This window comes from Daphnia magna, linkage group LG1 (genome assembly GCF_020631705.1).
Source record: "Daphnia magna isolate NIES linkage group LG1, ASM2063170v1.1, whole genome shotgun sequence".
Classification (NCBI taxonomy): domain Eukaryota; kingdom Metazoa; phylum Arthropoda; class Branchiopoda; order Diplostraca; family Daphniidae; genus Daphnia; species Daphnia magna.
In genome coordinates, this window is record NC_059182.1 from 16,146,655 (window position 1) to 16,169,673 (window position 23,019).

The 23,019-nt window shown below is 40.5% G+C and overlaps 3 protein-coding genes and 1 long non-coding RNA gene across 5 annotated transcripts; 2 read left to right on the forward strand and 2 right to left on the reverse strand.

Moving 5' to 3' along the window:
• The first annotated feature begins 1,030 nt into the window (after positions 1 to 1,030).
• Positions 1,031 to 14,636, forward strand: LOC116931715 (leucine zipper putative tumor suppressor 2 homolog). The gene is made up of 7 exons (XM_032939350.2): positions 1,031 to 1,382; positions 10,760 to 11,008; positions 11,149 to 11,854; positions 12,024 to 12,222; positions 12,312 to 13,047; positions 13,119 to 13,568; positions 13,655 to 14,636. The coding sequence occupies exons 2-7, from the start codon at positions 10,925 to 10,927 to the stop codon at positions 13,907 to 13,909; spliced, it is 2,430 nt and encodes an 809-aa protein (XP_032795241.2). The 5' UTR covers positions 1,031 to 1,382; positions 10,760 to 10,924; the 3' UTR covers positions 13,910 to 14,636.
• Positions 14,637 to 17,620: 2,984 nt separating this feature from the next.
• LOC116931726 (protein regulator of cytokinesis 1) lies at positions 17,621 to 21,026 on the forward strand. 2 transcript variants are annotated; one of them, XM_032939362.2, is made up of 12 exons: positions 17,621 to 17,782; positions 17,863 to 18,004; positions 18,070 to 18,434; positions 18,510 to 18,657; positions 18,724 to 18,888; positions 18,948 to 19,187; positions 19,250 to 19,381; positions 19,457 to 19,615; positions 19,682 to 19,828; positions 19,892 to 20,017; positions 20,122 to 20,202; positions 20,411 to 20,553. In XM_032939362.2, the coding sequence occupies exons 1-11, from the start codon at positions 17,769 to 17,771 to the stop codon at positions 20,173 to 20,175; spliced, it is 1,692 nt and encodes a 563-aa protein (XP_032795253.2). In that variant the 5' UTR covers positions 17,621 to 17,768; the 3' UTR covers positions 20,176 to 20,202; positions 20,411 to 20,553. The 2 variants fall into 2 exon arrangements, with proteins under 2 accessions (XP_032795253.2, XP_032795248.2); XM_032939357.2 differs by lacking the exon at positions 20,122 to 20,202 and having other exon boundaries at positions 20,411 to 21,026.
• On the reverse strand, positions 20,947 to 22,473 carry LOC123469436. Its single transcript, XR_006642707.1, has 2 exons — positions 21,140 to 22,473; positions 20,947 to 21,069 (listed from the first exon to the last, which is right to left on the reverse strand). It is a non-coding gene; the product is annotated as an uncharacterized LOC123469436 (long non-coding RNA).
• LOC116931736 (proline-rich nuclear receptor coactivator 2) lies at positions 22,473 to 22,919 on the reverse strand. The gene has a single exon (XM_032939376.2). It carries the CDS (start codon positions 22,917 to 22,919, stop codon positions 22,473 to 22,475), a length of 447 nt encoding a protein of 148 aa, XP_032795267.2.
• Positions 22,920 to 23,019: the final 100 nt, after the last annotated feature.

Genomic DNA, 23,019 nt, shown 5'->3' on the forward strand with positions numbered 1-23,019 from the left:
AGATTTTCTCCATCCACAACTGACCGTCACAAAAAAGGGTCTAATGACCTCAGCTATCTCTCCTTATAGGTCTGTTGAAATCTAAAGGGATTCAAAAAATCGGATATCTATATACGTAATAACGAGAAGCTTAAAGGGCAAACTATAAAACAGCGCACTTCAAAAGCCAAAATAACGGAATAAGAAAAAAAGGGGAACATGTAGAATGACAACCGGAAACGGCATTCAGTGACAGCGGATGAAAAATGTTTTTAAATGGACAACATCAAACACACAAGAGAGACGGAGAGAGAGACAAGGAACGGAAGAAGAAAATTATAAGAAACAACATGCAAAGCAAAGGAAGACCGGACACGGTCATCGTCTATATTTCCTTCAGTTTTGTGTCTATACATTTGATTTTTATCTGCCCGTTTTGCCAATCATCGTGGCGATAGCGGAGTTGGCAATCAAGTTTTTACGAGTTCCTATGTATATTTTGTTTTCCGGCTAGAATGACGTACGTTTTTTTCTTAAAACTCAGGTGAGATTGTGTTACGTTATTATAGACATTGAAAAATTGTTCCAAGTCATCATCATCAGGCCTCCGGTTAAACGTTGAACTCCATTTTCTTTTTCTTTTTTTTCGAGAAAGCAAAAATGAAAAATGAAACGGAAGTCGGTCGTTCGTTTAAAATGAACACAAAATAAAACTTAAGAACGTACAATTTCCAAACAATTTCTTCGTTTCAAATATTTCAAAATTGAAGAGGAAAGCATCGACTCGCTGCAATCATCTACATCACATCTGCCTAATTTAAAGTTCATTTATTTCTACAAACACATCCGAAGGTGTCAAAAAAGAGAGGAGGTTCCGGCAGAAGCGAAACGGCAGCTGCAACGCCAACGTGTCCTCAACATTTGAGGCGTTGGAAACTGGAGAAAGAACGGGGGGGCTAAAAAAGAAGGGAAAAGAAAAACGAAAGAGAATGAAAAGAGGAGGGCTGTATAGTTGGAAGAAAGAGGAACACATCGCAAACGTGAACAACGGACCTTCAGTTGCCTCTCGGCTACGATCGACGACGGACGTGCAGTTGTTGAGCTGCGGCCTTTCATTCGAATTTAGCGCGTCATTTTCAAACGCCAAGTTTTATCGCATCATCGAACAAACTTCTTTTTTTTTTTCTTTTTTTTTTTTTTAAATTTTGCGGTCAAGTGAATAAAATAAAAGACAGAAGAGAACAACAACAAAAAAAAATTCTGCTATCGTGATCGTATACTTAACGGATTAACCATCATCTTTGGCGGACTCGGAGCAGCAGGTGGAACAAAACGAAAATTCTCATCGGATTTGTTCAGCTTGGACGTCTGTGGAATCATTAAGAACGTCATCCGGCTCGAAGGTATGTTGAAATTATGAGTCATACTTATTGCCCAATGCGATAGAAAACCGATTCACGATCTAACACGACACAACGACAAAGAAGTGGCCAATTAAACGAAACAATTCAAACATTTCTTGTTGGAGTTCGACGTCATTTTTTGGGGGGGGGAGGGTGATCTAAAGAGAACGTGACGCCTCAAAAAATTAAAAAAATTCTATGGACTCGTACGCACACACACATATACGGCCGAACAACAACAACAAATTCGAGTCGGCTCGAGGCGCTTCGAGTCGGTCGTGAATCGCCTCGTGTCTTTTTTGTTCTTTTCTCGTTCGCTTTTGTGCACATCCTGGAAATATCTTGGTCGACCTTTTTGTCTGGCCACCTTTGCGTCTTCTTATATAGCGTTTATGCTGTACGTACAGCGGCCGCAAAATAATGATAATAAGGAAGAGAACGAACAAAAAATACCCAAAAAGATTTGATTTCTTCCTCTTTTTTTAAAACTTCGACGCGCTATAGGCGAAAAAGCCAGAGGCAACCTTGACGTCGCGTCGTGCAGAAATGCCACGAAATATAAAAAATAATAAGAGAATGAAAGGAGAAAAAAGAAATGGCTACGCGTGGGCTAATGTCGTGATGCCGCGTTCAACATTTAAAAAAATGATACAAAATAAATCTGGCAAGATCATTTTTGTGATGATACGTTCACTTGATCGCACCGCAAGTTCTACTCTTAATGTACTCGAATGAATATTATATAAGCGAGCTGCCCATTATTTGCCTTGTTTTCCCTTCTTTTCTTTTTTCTTCTTTATTTTCTCTGTTGTTCATCATCAAAATGTATAAAATTAACAACGCAACCAAGACCTCCCGCCGCGTCACGCGCGCGCGCTCTTTTCAGGCTATTTTTACAATCCACCTTCTTCATTTCACCGTCCATTTCAAAAGCAAAAAAAAAAAAAAGAAACAAAGAAAAGAATATAATATTTTTTTTCTTTTTCTTTTTCTTCTGCCTTGATGAGAGCGTTAAGAGCCATACACTTCAAGCAATTACTCTCGTACACAGCCAAATACAATACACGTCGGGCGGATCTCTTGCCCACCGTCCCCGGGTTAAACGCCGTCGTGGCTCGTTCAACGAAAATACCGGGATCGTTAATTCCCCCCCTCCTTTTTTAAATATTTTATTTTATACATTTATCTCTTCCCTCCCGTTTCTTTTGTTTTTCTTTCCTCTTCCATTTTTTCCTTTATTTTTTTATAGAACGCGAGGATATTAAAGACGATGGCACATCAATATTTATCTGTGTGTATACACACACACACACACACAGACGTTGAATTTTTGTTTTTTTTCGTTCCACCTGTTGACGAGCGGCTTTTATTTTTTAAAATATTAAAAAAAATAAAAGTTACATTTTTATTTTGGCCTCGTTTTTATAGTTTTTACCTTAAGGGCTCGTCTTAATCAATCGATCAGAGAGAGTCAAGGTGGAGAGCGGCAGCATCTTTTCATGTCTTCCCCCTGTGACGAACTATACGTGATGTGTTGAGTTTCTTCTTCTTTTGTTTCTTTTTTTTTTTTTTTACATCGCGGGCGGTCACAGAATTTTGATTTTTCATTGAACAAAACAGTATAAAGAAGAAAACTTTTAGCATTGAATCTCCCATTCAAAAGGTGTCTATAAAACTGGCAACATCCCTCTTCTTATCGATGTGTTCTTAAAAGAAAAAAAAAGCCTCGTATAATGTGTGAAAAACGGACCCCCTCGTTCTTCGAATCAATCAATCTTTGCTTGTTTTTCTTCAAGGAAACCTTTTATTTTTTCTTCTTCTCCTCAAATAAGCAAATACCTGAAGAATGCGCATTTTTTTTCGGGGGGCGAAAGTTCAGGGCCTGTCCGTCACACGTACGTTCAAATAAGAAACTTTGTATGCACAGATTTCTGTTGTGCAGATGTGTGTATGTTTTTCTAGTTACACCAGACCCCCTGCTGATTATATAGTCTCTGTTCTATGCGAGGAAAACCGGGAAATGCGCAGCGCATTTCTCGTCAGAAAGGTCTATACCTTTATTTTGTTTTCCTCTAGTCGACTGCGTGCGACAACCCCGAAGAAGCCCAAGCACTTTGTTGTACAAACACACATTTGAAGAGGGACATGTGATAGAAGAAAGTCAGCAGAAACCCTTTGTATTTGTTCACTTGATTTCATTTTTTGTATTGGAAATGTATATGAAACCGATCGTCACACATTTGGTTGGACTCGATGAACATTGTGTGTCGACGAGAGGCGAAAAGAAAGAGACTTTGGGCTCCAGCACAACAAGGAATTCGAAAATGCGTGTCGTACTAAAAATAGAAACGTGCAATGGCGTGAAATGTTGAACGATCTTGAAACACGACATTTTTCTGTGCATTCATCGCGACTTGAGAAAGCTCTTTTTTGTCCTTCGTCTTCACGTGTCGCAGTCTAACGAAAAAGAATGTCGTTCTCTTTCTTTCTTTTTTTTTTTTTTGGTGCTGTTTAATGTCAACAAAAAATGGTGATTGTAAATGAAGCGGTCCAGCTGCTTCACGAACATATTCCATCATCGAAATCTGCCCTTTTTCTTTTGTGTGTCTTTTCTCATATTTTGCATCGAATAGAAAAAAACAAAACAAAAGAGGAGAACGTCCTTGGCATTTCCTGATGATATGCAAAATAATGAATGCAGATAGCGACTTAATCAATACTCGAATCACACATTTCTGTTGAAACTTCTGCGTGGGTGTTTTGCGTGACATTTGAAACTGTCAATCAACTGGGCTGTCCTAGCGGCCATCTGCAATTTTCAATTGAACGCAGCGCTCGGGCGTGAAATCGTTGCTTACAGCTCTCGCGTTCCCCTTTCACTGTATTATTTTTTTCCTTTTTTTTTCCTTTTTACTTCAATAGAATTATGAATATTAAATATAGAAGGTTAATATTATTGCGAGAATATATATACGATGGGTGGGGGAGTCTTTGTAACGTTCTTCAAGGTGACGTCATTCGGCGTAGCGTAGCGTAAACGTACCGTGAAATGAGGAAAAGTTCTTTCTTTTTTATTTCGTTGAATAGCTAAAAGAGTAGAGGAAAAAAGGAAAAAAAAATGAGTTTGTTATCGGCACTTTCACGACGTTTACCCTTGGCTGAATCTTTTTTCAATGAAAATTTTTGTGACGTCACGTCTGCACGTTAGACGTCCCAGTATTCAAGGTCAGTAATAACACCATCCATGGCGCCATGTTTGAAAAAACAAAAACAAACAACAATTATTTATTATGATTTCGAAAGAAGAAAAAGAGTCACGAAATATGTGAAAGAAAAGATTCTGGTTATTGCGCAAGAGCCTCATATAGGCACAGCACAGCGCAGAGTTCAGTAGCGCAAACCCGCCGCAAGGAGATTTCCCTTCAAAACCGATTGTTTTCTCGTGATTCTTCCAACCAAACAATCCCATAATAAGTAAGCCAGTTTGGCCCTAATGTAATAATGTTCAGATGTCGCTTCTCTTTCCCCAACTTTTCTGTATATAGGGTGAGATTCATCAGTCAGCTGCCGGTTTTTAATTTCAATATTATTTATCACCAAACGTCATTGTTTCTGTCCGCATTTCTTCTTCTTGCCATCAAAAAGTTTTATTTTATTCCAGCCAAAAAATGAACAAAACAAAACAAAAAAAGAAGGACAAACAAAATGTGCATCCGGGCGGTTCCTATGTCGTGGTTTCGTAGCGCGTTTATGTACCTGTCGGCCATGAATAATCTAGAAGAAACAAAAGAATAATCCGAATGAACCGGATAACCCCCTGGAAAACAAAAAAAAACAAAACAAAACCTGTTTTCCTTCTTGAAATGCACTCTCCACCCACCATATTTCTCCATCCTTGTCTCAATGGCGTGTGACGGAGTGTGAGGGTTAGATGGACAGGACCGACATGAAAATTTGTTTCGGACACACTCTCCCCTCCCCATTTATTTTTTTTGTTCCAAAGTCACTCAAAAGTTGAAGAGCAAAAGATATATAACCCGAATGTCCGGTTGAAATCAACGTTTTCAAAAATGACCGACTTCCGTTTTGGCTTGCGGACAAACTGCTGCGCAATTTTTGCGGCCGGTGTATGTGTGTATAGTTGATTATATATAGTATAGACTACACACACACAAAAACCTTGGAACCAATTTATTTTATTTGAATAGAGACACACAAAGGCGTACTTCCTTTCTCTTTCGGCCCCCCTCGATGGCTAAAAAAGAAAGAAAAAAAGGGAAATGAAATTGTAGGAAAAGAGACAAGGCCACTTTTGGGCATTTAATTGCTGGGTTTTCTTATATTGCATCCCGCCCATCAGCGTATTTATTTATTTTTCTAAAAACAACAAACCCAAACCCAAGCCAAGAAAAAATGTTCTGAATGGTTTTATTGTTTCCTCCCTTTCTTTTTCTTCGTTTCTTGTATGTTAAAAAGAATTTGCAAGGGAATTTTTAACAAGATTGCAATCAACCACAGCAAAAACATCGTTTTTTGGTGCAGAACTGGCGTAGTACATAGTTCATTGAACGAATTCAATTCACCTCAACTCTCTTGCACGACACAAACAGTGGGATCTGCTAACGGGTAAAAAGCCATCATGAATTCGTGATTATTAACTTGTGATAATCACTGAGAAGATTGGACTATACGTGTTAACTCTATATTTAAAAGAAAAATGGTGGGAAAACGTGTCGAACAATTCGAAAGAAATTTTTGTTTTTTTTTTGTTTTTTAGTTTTAAAAAAGAAACGCAGAAAAAATTAAAATGGTGATTAGAGCCGTGCAGTGTGTGTTGGGTTTCGTTCAACGCGTCACGAATATTCGTTTGGACACGCTTCGCCCGTTGCGTTCGTCGCCATCACATCATCACGATCAATCAATTAAACTTTTTTTTTTTTTTCTTTTCACGAAAAGTCCTTTCTTTCTTTTTCTTTTTAGAAATAGGGAGAATGAAATTCTATTCGGGATCGTGAGTAAGCGTGCCATTTATATCGTTCCTTGTTCTTCTTGAAAAAAGAAAAAAAATGCCACAAAGATTTTATTATTAGAAAAAGCTGTTGACCTTCTTTGACACAAGCGAAATGACTACGTCCTTTTTGTTATAAAGAAAAATTAAAAATAAACATTTAGGATTTTAAAAAATGATAAATAAAAAAAGGGACGTGGAAATATTTATTCGTTTTTGTTGGTTCAACGGTACATCTCAGGTGATGTACCATCGTGGCTGTTGGCCGTTTCCGTGTCACGAGGGCGAGCGGGACACTCGATGCGCATCATCATATTCATGAGAGAGATGCACGTTTTTATGGTGACCAATCGCCTCTATTTCGGTACGAATGTAAACCGGTACTCGCCATTAGACAGTAGTTAAATAAATACGACCATTTTGACTGTGAGAAAACAAAAGAAATTTTTAAAGTTAAGGTTCATATCCATCTCTCTCACACTCACCTGTTGGCCGTGTGCGACTTGAGCCGGCTCACTAACTCCGCCCTTCAACCGTGATCTTGTGTGTAAACATCGCGGTGCGCTCCTGCTGATAGTCCTATATGCACAGGCAAAGGCAACCCGGAAGAAAAATAAAATAATAAAATAGATTCAACACTCGGGGCATACACGTCCCAAAATGAGAAAACTCTTCAAATACAAGTTCATTATTCTTCTTTTCTCTCCTTTTTTTTTTTTGTATTAGAAATATTCGCTAGATTTATTCAACATCTTCTCGTATAAATAGACATCTTCTCCTATTTTGGGATTGACTTTCACAACCGAGCAGCGGTAGCTTTTAATGATGAAATCTCAACATTTTTGTTTTCCTTTTTCCCTTTTTTTTTATTTTGATTTCTTCTTCTCGCGCGCTTCTTTTTCAGCCTCCCGCTATACTATCACGCTGCGTGTTGGTTTTCACGAGTCTACCGAACGGAGCTACTTCAACCTCCTTTTGAAAATAAATGCAGCCCTGCCTTTCGCCTGCCATTTTCTTTTTCTTTAACAATTTCATTTCATTTGAAAAGGTTTTTTTTTTATTTATTTATTTTTATTAAATTCTATTCTCTCGGCTATATATATTCGATACGCGTCCGAATAGAGAGAATCACCTCCCCCCCTCATTTCACGTTCTGACGCATCACATTTTACCGGGGCTTTCGTGAGGCGGCATTCACCCGTGATGTTCTTCTGGTCATCGTTCGATCGGCCAAGCTTGAAAATGCACACGCATTTTCCCTGCGTTTTGGCCCGACCTATAAATAAAAGCCGCTCCTTCGTTTTCTCTTTGATTGTTAACAAATCAATGTATGGACGACGAGGGACGCCTCTGATCGTGTCCAACGACTTTGGATCGTTTTTAAAGAAAGAAAAAAAGGTCGTGGAGGACAAGACAAGAATAACTTTGGTGTCTGATGGTCAAAGCGTGCCGTTCACACACTTTGAAGTTTCTGTAACAAAAACGTTTGAAATTGCGCTGCGGTTCGCCGGGTGACCACAGTGTATGTAGAATGTTCCAGCGCATTTCGACATTTTTCCGTGGCTTGTAAAAAAATGTAGATTTTTACTCAACGATTTGAACAGTTTTGTGTGTTTTTAAGGAAAGGCAGCAGAGATGCTGGAACTATTTTGTGCAGTCGGTTCACGTCACGGGATGAATATACTCCACGTCATATAGAGGAAACCTTGTAGGGTGTATAACGCTGGGCATCACCAGAAAAAGAAACGTGACTTAACTTGCTGAAGAACTTTTCTTTTTTCTTCTTCTTCTTCTTCTTTTGTTTTTCTTTTTTGTGAAATTTTTGAATTTTTTCTTGGGACGGTTGTAACATGCGATATAATGCACGCTGTTTTCTTCTTCTTCTCCCTTTTGTTTCGTTGTTCCATGCCCGGCCTAATCGTCCCGGCAGTCCTCATTTGGGTTTGCAGTTATAATGTACATCCACTATATACCAACTCGCCTTAATTACTCGTAGAAAGACAAACGCGCAACGGCCAAAAAACGCACGATTTTTTCTTTCCCGTTGCGTCGGAGATATTCAAAAATGGAAAAGATTTCGAATAATAATTTTATTTTTTGTGCTCCCCCTATTTTTATTTTATTTTATTTTATTTTTTTCGAGGAAGCTCACGATTCTTCACTTTGCTTCTCTTTTGTTTTATTCCTTAGAGTTTCACCGACAAGAGTTTTCTTCTCCTTTCGGGGGCGCTTCAATCCGTGTCGTGTCAAACCCCAAAAAGAAAGAACACGCCAAAGTTCATCATCATTATATACATCGTCCATTAAAAATGTCGATGTGGGTCATTCTTTCCAGGCAGAGAAAATTCAAAAACAAGAAAATAGAAAGAAAAAGGCCCGAGCTGATGCAAATGAATAATTATACATTGACATGTGTTGGGTATACGATTTCGTGAGCCCAGATATATTCCACGTTCATCCGATAGCTGAATAGTATATAGCTACACATAGTAGCATCTTCTTTAACTTGATTTTTCCAAATTCAAACGATAAATTGAAGAAAGAGCAGCATTTATTCCGTTCTTTCTAGACATTCCATAAAGAGCCGATGTTTGAATTGACTGTGGCCCATGAAAACGTTGCCGTCGCCGCTTCGTCTGGAACTTTTTTACAGCAACAAAACAACAAAAAGAAAGACGGATGGTGGTGATGACTCATGTGGCTTGGCAGAGAGCCACACTATTTCGTCTATATGGTCATGTGTCTGCGTGTGTGTGCAAGTTGATGGGTTTCTTTCCTTTTCTTTTTCCAAATGCACCGGCATTTGCATCGACCGCTACATTTCCCCCGCTCGCCTCATCTGACTATTTTCGTTCAGCTCTGCTGTGTGTTTGCCTCAACTAACGAAACAAAACATACCCGCAGAGGACAAATAGAACAAAACACGAAATATTAAAAGAATTTAAATTTAAAACAAAAAAAAAAAATGGATAAAAACGGGAAAGAGACTGCGGTTATAGGTTACAATGATCGGCAGCGGTGGCGCACGCGCCCGAGTTCTTTTCTCCCTCATTTTGAAAAAAAAAAGAAGGAAAATATAGCGGCTTACATAAATTTCGTGCTATGAGATATATAGGCGTGTCTGTTATTATCCAACCCACCGGTGGTGGCCTGAAACGAACAAAAAAAAAACCCCCCAAAACCCAAAACCAACCCCCCCTCCAGATAGAAGTAACTGTATGGTATACATTTAGAACCATGCGAGATGATGAAACACCGCTGCCAGGTATTCTTGCAGCAGCCCCCCCACCAGGTGAAGCCAAGAGATCGTGTGACGCAGTGGCCCGCAAAAATAAAAAAAAACAAAAAAAACACCATCATCAGCTGTTGACCTTCTTTTGCTGCCTTTTTCTGTTACACATGCATATTATGTATACAACTTGAATTCATGATTCTTTTTCTTCTTCTTTGCTATCATCTCGACGCCAATTCGGGGAAGTCGACTTGTTATACGCTTTTATGCTAATCAGAGTTCGTCTTTTTTTATTATTTGATTTTTTGATTTTTTGAAGTGTTTATTCAAAGTTTTTCCAGGTTATTTCGTCCAGTCTTTTAGTTTTGGCCATAAGAGTACCGCAATGGTTATTAGAGGACTGCTGCTGTTATAGCCTTTATTCGTTTTTGCCTCTTTTGTTTTTTTTTTAAAGAAAATGTTTAATTTATTTTAGTTTTTTTTAGTTTTTCGTGTGCGCACGAAGAAAAATTAAACATTCTCTTTCGTTTGAACGGCCTTTAGTTGTTCAAGAAAGAAAAAAAAAACAGTTTCATCGCCTCGGCATATCCGCCCTTTTTAAATAAAATTTTTTCTTCAAAAAAAAACAAAAACGAAAAGCTATTAAAATGGCCAACCACTTTCTTTTGGCGTGTCTTGTTGAACACAAGCTCGCCATTTTCAAAAAATTTCCATCCGCTCGACAGACCGTTTTAACAAACAAAACAAACCAAATTTTGATTTGAAAAAAAAAACAAAAAACGAAAGGAAAAAATCACGTTTTGTTTTACAAGCGTGAGAACGTCTTTTCTTTTTTTCATCTTCCTCTATATGAGTTACACAGTTTTCGACTGTCCCTCTCATCGGGCATTATTCATAAATCAAAATCAAAACAAAACTGAGAAGAAGAAGAAGAAGAACTCTCATCTTTTGCTCAATCGTCGCTCTATCAAGTGCTTCTTCTTCCATTGTGACGTAACGTCATCACTTGAATTGCATATTTATACGTTTCTAATGCCCACTACAACTCTCGTATGCATAAATTATTTTTCAACAAAACGTTTGCGTCTGCACGCACTAATGACAGATTACACTCATTTTTGTACCGACTTTCTACAGGGCTTCCCGCATCTCTCTCCCCCCCGCACACTCGTTTTGTTGTTGGAAAAAACAATTGCACTCGGACAACCCCATTTCTTCTCTAGAAAATTCCTCTCGATTGCACACACACACAGCGATACAACACGTGGATTGACGTCGTCGATTCTGCTGTTGAACGCCGTCATGGAAACCGCCGCTAATGCTGGAGTTGGCGGTGCAGCTGTAGCTCCGCCTAGATTGGCGCCAGTCAGCGGCGTCCTCAGCCAGGTAAAAAAAAAACAAAAAAACAAAAAACAAAAAAACGAATTCAATATGTTGATTCAAGTGACTCTAGTGGTAAAATCCATCAACATCTTCTTGCATCCTGAAAAAGAAATAGTGTTAAATGCATTGGAAAAATATTTCAGGGTCAAGGTGTGATCAAACCGATCGCTTGTCGGCCAGTCGTCTCGTCGGCGAACACGACGCCCATCCTGGGCAACCGCTGTCTTAATAGCAGCAGCCAATCGGTTGGCCAGCAACAGCAAGCGATGACGTCATCGCCAGCCGGAGGTGCTGGCCTTAGTAATAACACGACGACGACAAACAATAACAACATCAACAACAACAACGGCGGTCGTCATTCTTGGGGTCTGTACAACAGCACGTCCGATTTGCGGTGCTCCGCCTTGTCGACCGGGCCAGCCCAGCAGCAGACGCCCACCTCCAGAGGGCAACCTCACTTGCAGCGTTTCTCTTGGAGTAAAGGACCGCACGTTGAACTGTCAGAAATGGGCACGCTGTGCGCCCGGCCGGCAGCAGCAGCAGCACAACAAACAGCAGCGCCACCTTCCGTCCAGCAACAGCGCAAGCTGGACACGTCCGTTAACGGACGCGCCTCCGATTTATCGCCCAGCATTCAACACCAAAATAAAGCGACAGCTGGCAGTATTACGAGCATCAACAGCATTAGCAGCACAGCAGCCGGCCAGCAGACACAGGCCGGTCGTGTGGCCGATCTGAGCCGTCGATTTGGTGGCTCCCTCTCCAGCGTCGCAGCTCCGCCCAATTCGCCCACGCAGATTCGTCAGCCGCCGGCGTACAGGCCACCGCCCTGTTCGTCACGCTCCTCCGGTAAGTTATTCCCCCCCCCCTCTTTTTTTTGGTTTTTTTTACCATACTAAATGATTGATAAAGTGTAGTTTTCCGTATTCAACGCACAATGTTTGATGACGTTCATTGATTTTTCAAAACTATTCTCCTCGCTGGACGTAATTGAAAAAAACCAAAATGGGGGGCGCAGTCAATAAAGGAAGCAGTGGCGTGTCAGGTGTGGCAAGTAACAATAGCGGAGGAGTCACCTACAGCAGTTCCGAATTGCATTTGGATCGAGTTTCATCGTTGCAGCCGTTCAATTGCGCGAGACCAGGTGTGCCCAATGGCACGTCCACGCCACAATGGGTCCTCGGCGGCTCTGAAATGAACCTCAGCAGTTTGGCCAGGTACAAAATATTCTCAATTTCACACCATTTCATTAGGTATATATTCACGAAATGATAATGAAAACCTATTTTTTTTTTGTGTGTTTCAGATCGACCTTGCCACGTCATTCACATCAACAACAACAAGACGTGGAGAATGGCGGACTGTTGGGCCTCAGCAAGAACAACAAAGGTGGACTTTTGCTCAGTGCCTACGACCCGCTTCATCATCACTCATCGGCCGGAATCCATCACCACGGCTCCATGATGAGCTGCAATGGCAGCCGGAGCAGCTGGGCCGGCTTGCCATCCGTTTCTAATAATAACAACAACAATAACAGTAGCAGTGGTAAAGGTTCGTCGCTAACGAACAGCACCATGAGCAGCAACGGGAGCAGCACGACGTTGCTGTCGACGTCGTTCGAGCGTCGCGGAGAAACGGATGGAGCCGTCACGCCTGTCGTCGAGCAAGGAAGAATTCGTTCCATCCTGGGATCGAATTGCGTCATCAGCAGCTACGGATTGCAAAGGATGCGGAAGCAATCGACGGGCTCCTCGCTGGACGAGGATTTCGATTGCTGCGACGGAGGCGATAACTCGCAAGCGGACGAAACTCCGTCGCCGTCCGATTCGGGCGTGGCCGAACTGGAAGTTTTACTCAAAGAGAAAGACTGTGAAATCGCGCTGCTCAGGGAGACGCTGGAACAGAACGAGGCTGTCATCTTCCAGGTGTACCAGGAAAAAGAAAAAAGTTGGGAGCGCGAGCTCAAGAAATTAAGGTCCGTCTACGAGGAACGCATGAGAGCTGCCCAACAGCAATCATCTCAAGCCGAACGTCAATTACAGGTAGGCCATTTTCTTTTCAAGCAATTGAATCATTTTTTTTTTTAATTTGATGCAATTGCGTTTGTGTATAGACTCAGACGCAGCAATGGCAATCGGATCGCAAACAGTTGAAACAGCAGGTGCAGCAACTGAAGAGCCAGTTGGAGCAAGTGCAGTCGAGGTTGGACGAGACGTCATGGACGCTTTGCCAGAAGAGCGGCGAGATGGCCTTGCTCAAATCTCAGCTGAAAGAATCGCAAAACGAGCAGAGTCAACGTTGCCAGGAAATGGCCAAAATGCGGGCCCAGTTGAAGGAGTCTCAAGAGCTGGCGCACAATACCAGACAAAGGCTGGAACAAGCCATGACTCACCAAAAGCCATTAGATAACAGACGTAGTATCACATCGCCAATCTTGTCCTCTCGCAAACTGATTGGCGAATCCGAACCGAATAGCACGTCCTCCACTTTGAGCATGGCCGAAGTCCAGCGACTCCAGCGGCGAATCATTGAGCAGCAACAGAGCATAGAAGCTGAACGACAGGTAAGTCGTAAATCATGATTTCAATGTCTGGCTATAAAAGTCATCTTCCTTTTTTCTTTTCATGTTTCTCTTTTGAAATCGTAAAGGTGTGGCACGAAGAGAAGGCCACAGTCTTGGTGTACCAACGCCATCTGCAACAACAATACGTCCAGGCTATGAAGAGGAACCAGCAGTTGGAAGACGCTCTCGGCCTGCTGGGCATCACGGGTGTTCCGTCCTCTATGGGCCAGCAGCACAAACATCCGCCCATGTCTTCTCCCAAATCCAATTGCAGCGATCCCATCACCATCGACCTGGACTCGTCCAGCAACAGCAGCAGCACTGGCGAAACGCATTGCTGAGCTAATTCCCCATTTTAAGTGCTTTAACCCCCAACCAATCAATATTAATCGAACATAGTAAATGAACACGTTATTTTCAAACAATAATTCCACCCACCATCCTCCAAAACCGAAAGCCAAGCTTAACTGTATAACCATTGATCGTTGAAGGTATACTGTATCATATAATACATAAGACATATCCTTATCCTTATACACAACTTTGTATTAACCATTTCGGGTCTATATGTATAATCAGTGGATAAACTAAAGTATTCAACAGCTCCTATTATATAGCACTCACTTTTTTCTTAAAAATAGAATTGTAAACGACCACTCACGCAAAGATGTTCTGTCGGATGCGTAATAAGTGAAGAGACGGTGATATTTAAAAATGTATACTTTGTACCCCCTCCCTACCCCTTTTGGCGGACGTCATTTTTACCGGAAGAACGGCCGATTATTATTCCGTTCTATTTCCTTTTTAAACTATTAGCCTGCATGTATGCCGACGAGTATACTGTTTCGATTCTACCTTTTACCGCTACCAAGTTTGTATTGCATTTTGTTTGACGACCCTATGTCATGTGTAAAATATATAGCGAACGTTAACCAGTTTATTTCCAAGAGAATAGATAGCAGATGAAAAACGTATATTTCAAAGGACATTGGAACAAACAAAAAAAAATGGACCTTGTATTTTGTGTTCCACCAGCTTTACGTGACAAATAAACGGATATGCGTGACACCCCCCTGTTTTTTTTGCAGAATGATGTGATATATCGCACCGCATTTAGATTCGCCCTTCTCAAAGTAAAATATTTGAATAGCCAATTTTGTCACGCGTTTTACCTTCCCCTCTTGAAAAGGAGGCGTGTGAAGACAATGACAGGTACCAAACAGAAAGTGTTGTGAAGAGGGACCTTTTCACCAGAGAACACGGGAAAGCTGAAGGCCATTACAGCCTGTGGGATTGGCTACTATACGTTTCGTTATCACCTTCTTATATTCTTCTCGAACTCCTGTTAATCCGATTGGGTTGCAGTAGGCGACAGGCTGTCATCACCGGAAACGAATCGAATCAATTTAATTTTGTAGACACACACAAAAATTGAATAGAAAAAAGCAGCTCTATTAGTTTTTGTCGCTATATATAATCCTCAGCTGAAAAGCTGAGCATTCTCAAGATTTGCGCATTAGAGAGCCCAGTCTTAATTGTGTATAGCGACTGCTGCCCATTCGTGGCTTGGGCCGGATGGACGGACATAGCTGGGCATTCGTGCCTCTCCAACGTATAAACAACAATCAGGAAGAAGATCAAGATTGAACGCATCTTGGGAATTTAGGACTTACAGGGACAACAGGGAATTTCAATAAATCACTGCTAGTTAGTTAGTGGTGATGTTGTGAGCCTCGGAGAACTGAACTTTTATTAAATCAAGGCTACCCTTTTGGGAGATGTAAAAGTTAACTACGCTATAGTTTATGCAAGGCCATGTATTGTTAACTCACTCCTCATCAACGGAAAGGTCAAATTCATGATTATAATTTTTTTCTTTTTGAATACGTAAATAGCATACCATTTAAAGTGAACCACGTGAAAACGAAAGTGGATAGCGTTCGTGGTTCGTAAAAGTGAAAAAATATTCCCGAAATCAAAAGCGGAGAAAACTCAGCCAGGTGTGGATAATTATCTTCTATGGAGTTTTCCATCCGACGACATTGCAATGTTGAATAGCCTGTTATAACCATTCATTACAACAACAACAAAATCCAGGTTTAATTAAACGATACTGTATAGCAATTTTTACAGGTAACCTACCCCCGGGCCACACTTTTCAGCGTTTTCACGACGGGCGCACCAGAAAGATGGTCCCCAAGTGCACGGCTCCTGCCCTACAGCATATTTCTCAGCCTCTAAGGTTATTACAAAAAAAAAAATCGATTGCATAATAAAACCCAATATTCCTTTTCTATACAGTAAAATGTGTTTACCAATGGAGGCGATAACGAGGACGAAGCAAAACAGGATCATCAACAGAGAGCGCATTTTTGTTTTCGTGACAGACGATTGTCAACTATGGACATTCACGAATGCCTTGTGTCCTATAAATACTGTTGTTGAAATATAGAACACATGCGTGCTGCACAGCCCTGGCACACCTGTTATTGCGATTGATATTCGACTGAGCGGGTGCCAGCACACGGAATTTTCTAGATTCCCTGGTTTATGTCATGACGCAGCACACAGAACATATGCCACATATTGGATATTAGATGATCATATAGCACAACTAAATATATGTTTATTATTTGAAGCAAAACAGCTTAATACAAATGAAAACTATGAATATATATTAGCTGCTCGTTCCCGCTGGTTAAGCAAACAATCCGTTTACGGACACAGAAGGGAACAATCGGCTGGTGGACGCTAAGAAGTGAGGGTTTTTTTTTTTTGCTCTGCCTGGGACGTTAAACAAATGCTGTGCTCATTTTTCTGAAGACAGGAAGTGCAACGAACAGTTCGGATGAAATCAGTAGTCTGTAAAACTTAATGACCAACATAAAGCACAGAAACAGAATGAAATAAACGACAAGGTGCGTGTAGCGCTTTTCCAGTTCAATATATAGGCAACATGTTTAGTTTCTCTAATGTTGGTGCAAAATTAATAATTGCCCACTATCCTTCAGCTAGGGACATAACAAATAAAGGCAACAGAAAGAATAATAAAACTCGTTTTCCTCTTCGGGGAAAGTATCGTCTTATTCGACACTCCAGTTGACGCTCTCGCAGTACTGGATGGCCTATTACACGTATCCCAGATGAAAGAAAGAAAGAAAAAATACATTAAATTCTAATATCTACCGGAAATCTGCTGTAAAGTTATTATTTTACCTCTACTCCACATTCTTCTGCGTTTTCAAAACTATGACACCAGAAAGACGGACCCCAAGTGCATGGATTCCCACCCACAGTGACGATGTCTTCGGCCTCTACTTGAATAGTTTAGGAAATACCAAATGAATAGTAAAATTATACGAAACAAGAAGTGAATAAGTTACCAATAGAGGCGAAAACGAAAACCAAACAGATGAATATTAAGAAGTAACGCATTTTGTACGACTGATGGATGTGAACTGTGACAGCAGGATGATGACTTGATGTACACTACCCGTTTTATGGCCGTTAGTGACGCACGCCTCTATGAATCATCGTTTGAAACACCTGCACTTTTTAGTTTTTTTATTGCCTAGGATGACATTCACATAAACGAAAGCCGGTACAGACTTTCGTGGCTTTTTTAAAACGAAAAATGGTCATGCGTCATGCATGCCATACGGCGCAATTTAGACTAGATTTTTTTGCATTGATAAGCACTCCACAGCCTTACTATATGCACATTTTGAAATTTCATCATATTCACCGTACAAGTGCCGTTAAAAAATCTTTAAAATTTAATTTTCACTTACGTGTATGTTGAAGTGGAGCAGTACGTCACACATTTGATTTTTAAAAATTTCCCACCAAACAATTATTTTCCGTTAGTAAAAAGGTCCCCTAAAAGTGTAGATTACATACGTTAATAACCTTTAGCTTGTTAAAAAGATATGAAGGAAAAGAGATAAAGAAAAGAGTTAGCGGGATCTTCAAACTTAAGTAACAAGCGGCAACGGTGCACGTTCAAATTCACACCAATAGCAAGCAGCAAAGCGTTGAGCCAACCGTAGCACCCGACTCTACACGTTTTCAAATAGGCAACGACATAACTGAGTTCCAAGTCGGTGTGTGAGCATCAACGGTTTTGCTAGTGTTGCAGCTAGTGTTTTATTAAAAAACTAGCAATTTTATTAGTTTTCGCGTTACAGGATTTTAATCAAGATGTCTGTTGACAAGTAAGTTTTGTTACCCCATTTTTCTATTGTTATGGGTTCATTTATTGTTCTAGAACTAAAACTTGTTGTTCATCCCTAAGAGCGTTCGAGGAGGAATTTTTAAGAGAAGGTACAGAAGTATTAAAGCATGTGATTCCAAAAATGGTGCAAATATGGAAGCAACTGGGCTTCCCTACAGCTAAAATACAGGAAAGGTTTAGGACAGCAGTTTCCCATAACAAGGTAAATTTGGTGGTTGTTTGATCCTAATCAAGGATTACATCTCAAAAGTTATTTGTTGATTCCAGGAACTTTGGGATTCCATGCTTGAAGAAGAGCAAAATAATAAGAAAAAAATTGTCAGCACCATTGACCGTCTGGGAAGGCAACATCATCAGCTCTGCAAGGAATTGGGCACACATTATAGAGAATTTGGTGATGAAATCCCTCTTTTAGAGATGGAGAAATTGCTCCAAGAAACCCTAGCTGGACTCAATAAAGAAAAAGAAGAAAGAATGAAGTCTGTAAGAGCTTTGTTTCACGAAGAAGATAAGCTATCTGCAAGGCTGAATGTGGGTCCTTGTTCATTGAATCGAGATCGCATCCCTACATCTGATCAATTTAACATGTTACAGGAGTTAGTTAGCAAACTTAAGATGGAAGTTGTTACTAGGTAAATAATAACTTTTGGGTGCTTAATACCTGTACTTTACAATGAACAAATTTCAATCTAAAAACATTGATTTAGGCAAGTGCAGTTTGTTACGTTGAGGGACTCCATCAAAAATTCTATGGCAGAGTTGGAGATGTCGGCCCGTTCCTCATTTGAAATGGATCTCCTCGTAAGCGATCCCCAAAGCATTTCCTTGTCAGATGCTGACATGAACAAAATAAAGGTGTGAAAAGAAATTGTTATGATGTGATTCACCCAATCTTAAATCTTCAAATTCTATTTATTCTAGGAAATACAGCAGGGATTGGTTTCACGAATTGAAAAAAATAAGCGGAAAACGGCTGATCTTTGGTCTGTCATTGAAACTTTATGGGAACGGTTGAACATTGAAACAGACGTTCGGGAAATTTTTCACATGCAAAATCGAGGTTCTGCACCTTCGACTATTACCTCGGTATGTTGTATGAACGAAATAGATTTTGCAAAATACTAAAGTAAAGGATTCCTTTTCAGCTTGAGCGGGAATTGACCCGCCTGGAAGAGTTAAAACGACAGAACATTGAACGTTTTATTCACGCTGTCAGACAAGATTTGATTAGCTGGTGGGATCGGTGCTATGTCTCCGACGCTGAACGCCGTAACTTTACACCTTTTTATGCTGAAATTTACACGGAAGATCTGCTAGAGCTCCACGAAGCTCAAGTGGAAAAATACAAGGAGCTTCACACAACAAATAAAGACATTTTCCAAAAGGTAACATCACCTTTTTCGTTGAACATGTTATTCTGCGTATACTCATAGTCGTAATGCTTAAGGTGCTCCATCGTGAAAACCTATGGAAGAGGATGGAGGATATTGAAGCCCGGGGAAGGGATCCGTCTAGGCTGTTTGGCAATAGGGGCTGTGCCCTCCTCCAAGAAGAGAAAGAGCGCACAAAGATAATGAAGGTAGTGGGAATATTTCTTAATTTACGTGGCGCTTTAAATTGATTTCTCGAAACCGATTTTCTTTTTAATTAATAGGAACTTCCTCGTGTTGAGGCGCAGCTAACGGAATTATTGAATAACTATGAGCGGACTCATGGTCATGTGTTGCAAATTAACGGCCAGGACTACCGCCAAGTAGTTGTCAACCAGTGGGTTCTGTATGAAGAGCAGAAAGAAAATGAGAAGCTCCAGCGGGTAATTTGTATAGAAATAAATTTTTGCAGAATCATTTGTATAGTCTTACCTTGTTTGTTCATGCAGCAAAGAGAGCGTGCCGATAAATTGGTAGAAGAGGCAAAAGGTGGGGCCAAACCGAACACCCCAATGAAGCGCCGTTTGGGAACTACCGCCATTCGAACCCAAATGGAATCGCCCAAAGCGAAACAAAGGAAGCTGTTGATGCCATCGGTGAGATTTTCGTAATTTACGTTATATTCCTAGCTGGTCTGACGAAATGTTTCTTTGGAAAAGACGGCTCCTCAGCAACGTCTGGGACCAGGTCGACGTATCCTGACAGAAGCAATGGTTAATCAGCTTCCACAGGGAACACCGAGTGATCATGACGCCTCGGTCATGTCGACTTACTCGGTATTTACTGTAAGTTACCAAGCATGCTACGACGTTGACCTTGTCCATAATAATTATATGACAAATAACTTCTTCTCGTACTGTCCAACGCTTCCATTGCGTCATAAATGCAGGAAAACATTGCTGCTCGTATACAGGGTGCCAGCTCGCCAAACCAAAACTATTGAAGATATATCTATTTTTTTTTAAATCAAGTAAAAAGCTTTTTTCCCAGAATCTCACGTAGTGTGTTCATGTTGAATCCGTTGCACACCTCTCCCGTTTGAGCACTTGTAGTTTAGTCCTGCTAGTCGGTCATATTTCTTCCCTGTTTTTGCCTTCGTTAGGCAGTAGTTAAGTAGTTGGGATGGTTTACATTTATTGTGTGTTAGCACGTTATTTATCTTTATATTTCGTTTGTAGGAGACTTTACAAAAAGCCAGGCAGGCGAAATGCGTAAATTCGACAGTGCTGATGGAGAGCACGCCATCTTCTAGTCGAGGGAATGCTACGCCCATGACTGCTCCGCACCGTCGTAGTACACGTTTGGCTGCGGGGGCAACTCCGACATTGACCCCCCAATCTGTACGAACCCATCATCCAATGTTTCGTCGTTCGAAATCCCATTCTATCATGCCTGCTCCTCTCTCCACCAAGCTAACCCCTGCCAGATCCACCCCCAAACTTGCAATTCACAAGCGCCCATTCCTTTTGTAAGGGTCACTTGTTTTCAGTTCGGTTCTTTCAGTTTCGATTCTTTCAGTTTCGATTTTTTGAACCACTATATTTTTTTTTATTTTCAAATGGCATGCTTTGCCGAGATGGAAAAAATTTGTTTTCAAAGCTGGAGTCTATCCCATGATGTGTTGTACATAAATTTGCCTTCTTTCGCTGTTCCTTAATGTTAATTGATCCAACTAAGCTTTGCGCTGTGGTGTGCAGTTTGATTCACATTGAAATTCGTTTTTCAGTTTATTATCAAATATTTCGTGTATTGATTATTAAACAAGGTTATGGAATAAAATATTCGTAGTTTGCAGTTTATGTCCTGATTTTTGATCCATAAAGGCTGACGGGCACTCCTATGAAATAAGAAAAAAAATGTATACTATACATGTTCATTTCATTAAACCTTTTTAAAGTTAAGCAAACTGTTGCATTGGCGATGATTAAAATCCAGTTCGGAATTTGCAAGCCACTTTACTCGAGACTATTGGGAGTAAAATCCTACAAAATGTTAATCGCCTGTGAAAAAGAAAAATTATAAAACTTCTTTAAAATCTAAGAAACTTGTGTAACGGTTTGCGATTCTTTTCTCTTTAGCGAATTGTGGGTCCTATAAAGGACCCGTAAAAAAAAGAGGGATGACAGAGATGCATAGTCACATGGAAAGAGCGAATGACAAAAACATAGACATAACTGGAGCAATTTCAAGAGTTGTTTTTTTTTTGTTGTTTCATGAGGAAATAGAAAAGACAAAGTTATATATAAAAATTAAGAAAAAAAAGAAAAAAAAAAGAAAAAAAAAAGAAAAGTATGCTTTTTGGAAACAAATGAAAAGACGGACGAACAAAAAAAAAATACAAAATGATCACAAATAAAGTAAATAACATTCGATTGCAGCGAAATGATGAGGCTTAAAGGGTGGAGGGGCGAGAGACACGATCAATTGTTTGGAGGAGGAACTTGGGTTTTATCACAATCCTCTTGTAAACAAAATAGCGACTGGCAAGCGACCCACACGACGGCCATTAACCACCAAACTGACTTTGAGACATAAAACAATTAAGAGAAAAAAAAATGGCATTCACACCGATGCTGAAAGATGGGGGTGATTCTTACTAGATGAATAATGAGCATTCACACTCTTCATTACTTCGGACACATTGCTTTGTTTTTGTTTAAAAATAGAGGCTCGGACGCCCTAAATCTTCTGGTTTTTCAAATACACATATATGGTAGGGATGGGGTGATAAACACGCTTTGTACTCTACCGTTATTTACATTCTTAAGAAATTTCGACAGAGCGAGTGAGGATCATCCAGTTGACCATTTTCTTTAGCTTAATTTTCTTTCCAGCTGACAAAATTTCCCTGATGCCAGCAGCTTTGCGTTCTTGTCTCCTGTTCAAAGGTTCGTCGTTTTCAAATCTATGGCAAAATTTTCTCTGGGCTAGACTATAGAAATGTGGTCTCCGCTGCAAATTTTTACAAAGGTGACCCTCAATCGTTCAAACAAGGTGAGGAGGACTGGTGGAGGGGATACAAACAATTTGATACTTGAAACTGTAAATTGTCAGCCTTTGTTCCAAAATCCAATTTAAATTCGAAGGTCTTTAGCGAATGCACTGTCCCGTTTGTTTTCTTTTTTGTTAAAGAGAGCATCCGGTGAGGAAGGGGTTGGGGGCGAGATGGAGGTGATGACGACGTGTGCTATGTGAGAGTAGGGTATATAGGAATTTGATGATTGTGCATTTTTTTTTTTTTTAGGCCTTAATGTTGAGAAGCATCTTCAACTGATTGGATATTTCTTGGAACTGCTCTTTGTGGTATGTTGAATTTGTAGTGGTCCAGTGAGATGGAGGTTTAGGAAGACTGGCCGCCGCTGGAGCCTCACTGAACTTGGCGCCCGCATAGAAAAGCCCATTAGTAGATGGTGATGCTCGATTGGGGCTTGATTTGGAAGAGGCATAAGAGTGAGAACGGGGGCTACCAGACTGGACACTTCTTGGTGAACCATAGCGTCTTCTAGCACCTGAATCAGGAATGGCAATGGGCTGAGCAGGAGGTGTTCTGCTGGCCCTGTTGGGTGTTGTAGCCGTATTGGATTGGCTTGAAATGGCCATGTCCTCTATGGGATTGCCCGTAGAACTCGAGCAAGCACGGCCTCCCCGTCTAACTCCACCGTTAAGGCTACTCTTGGCAGTAACCATGATTCTCATCACTTCTATCTTGATTTTATTCAGCAAACAGCAAACAAGTATTTTTCTCTCTTGGTTCCGAATCGACCTCAACTAAATAAATGTTCCAAAT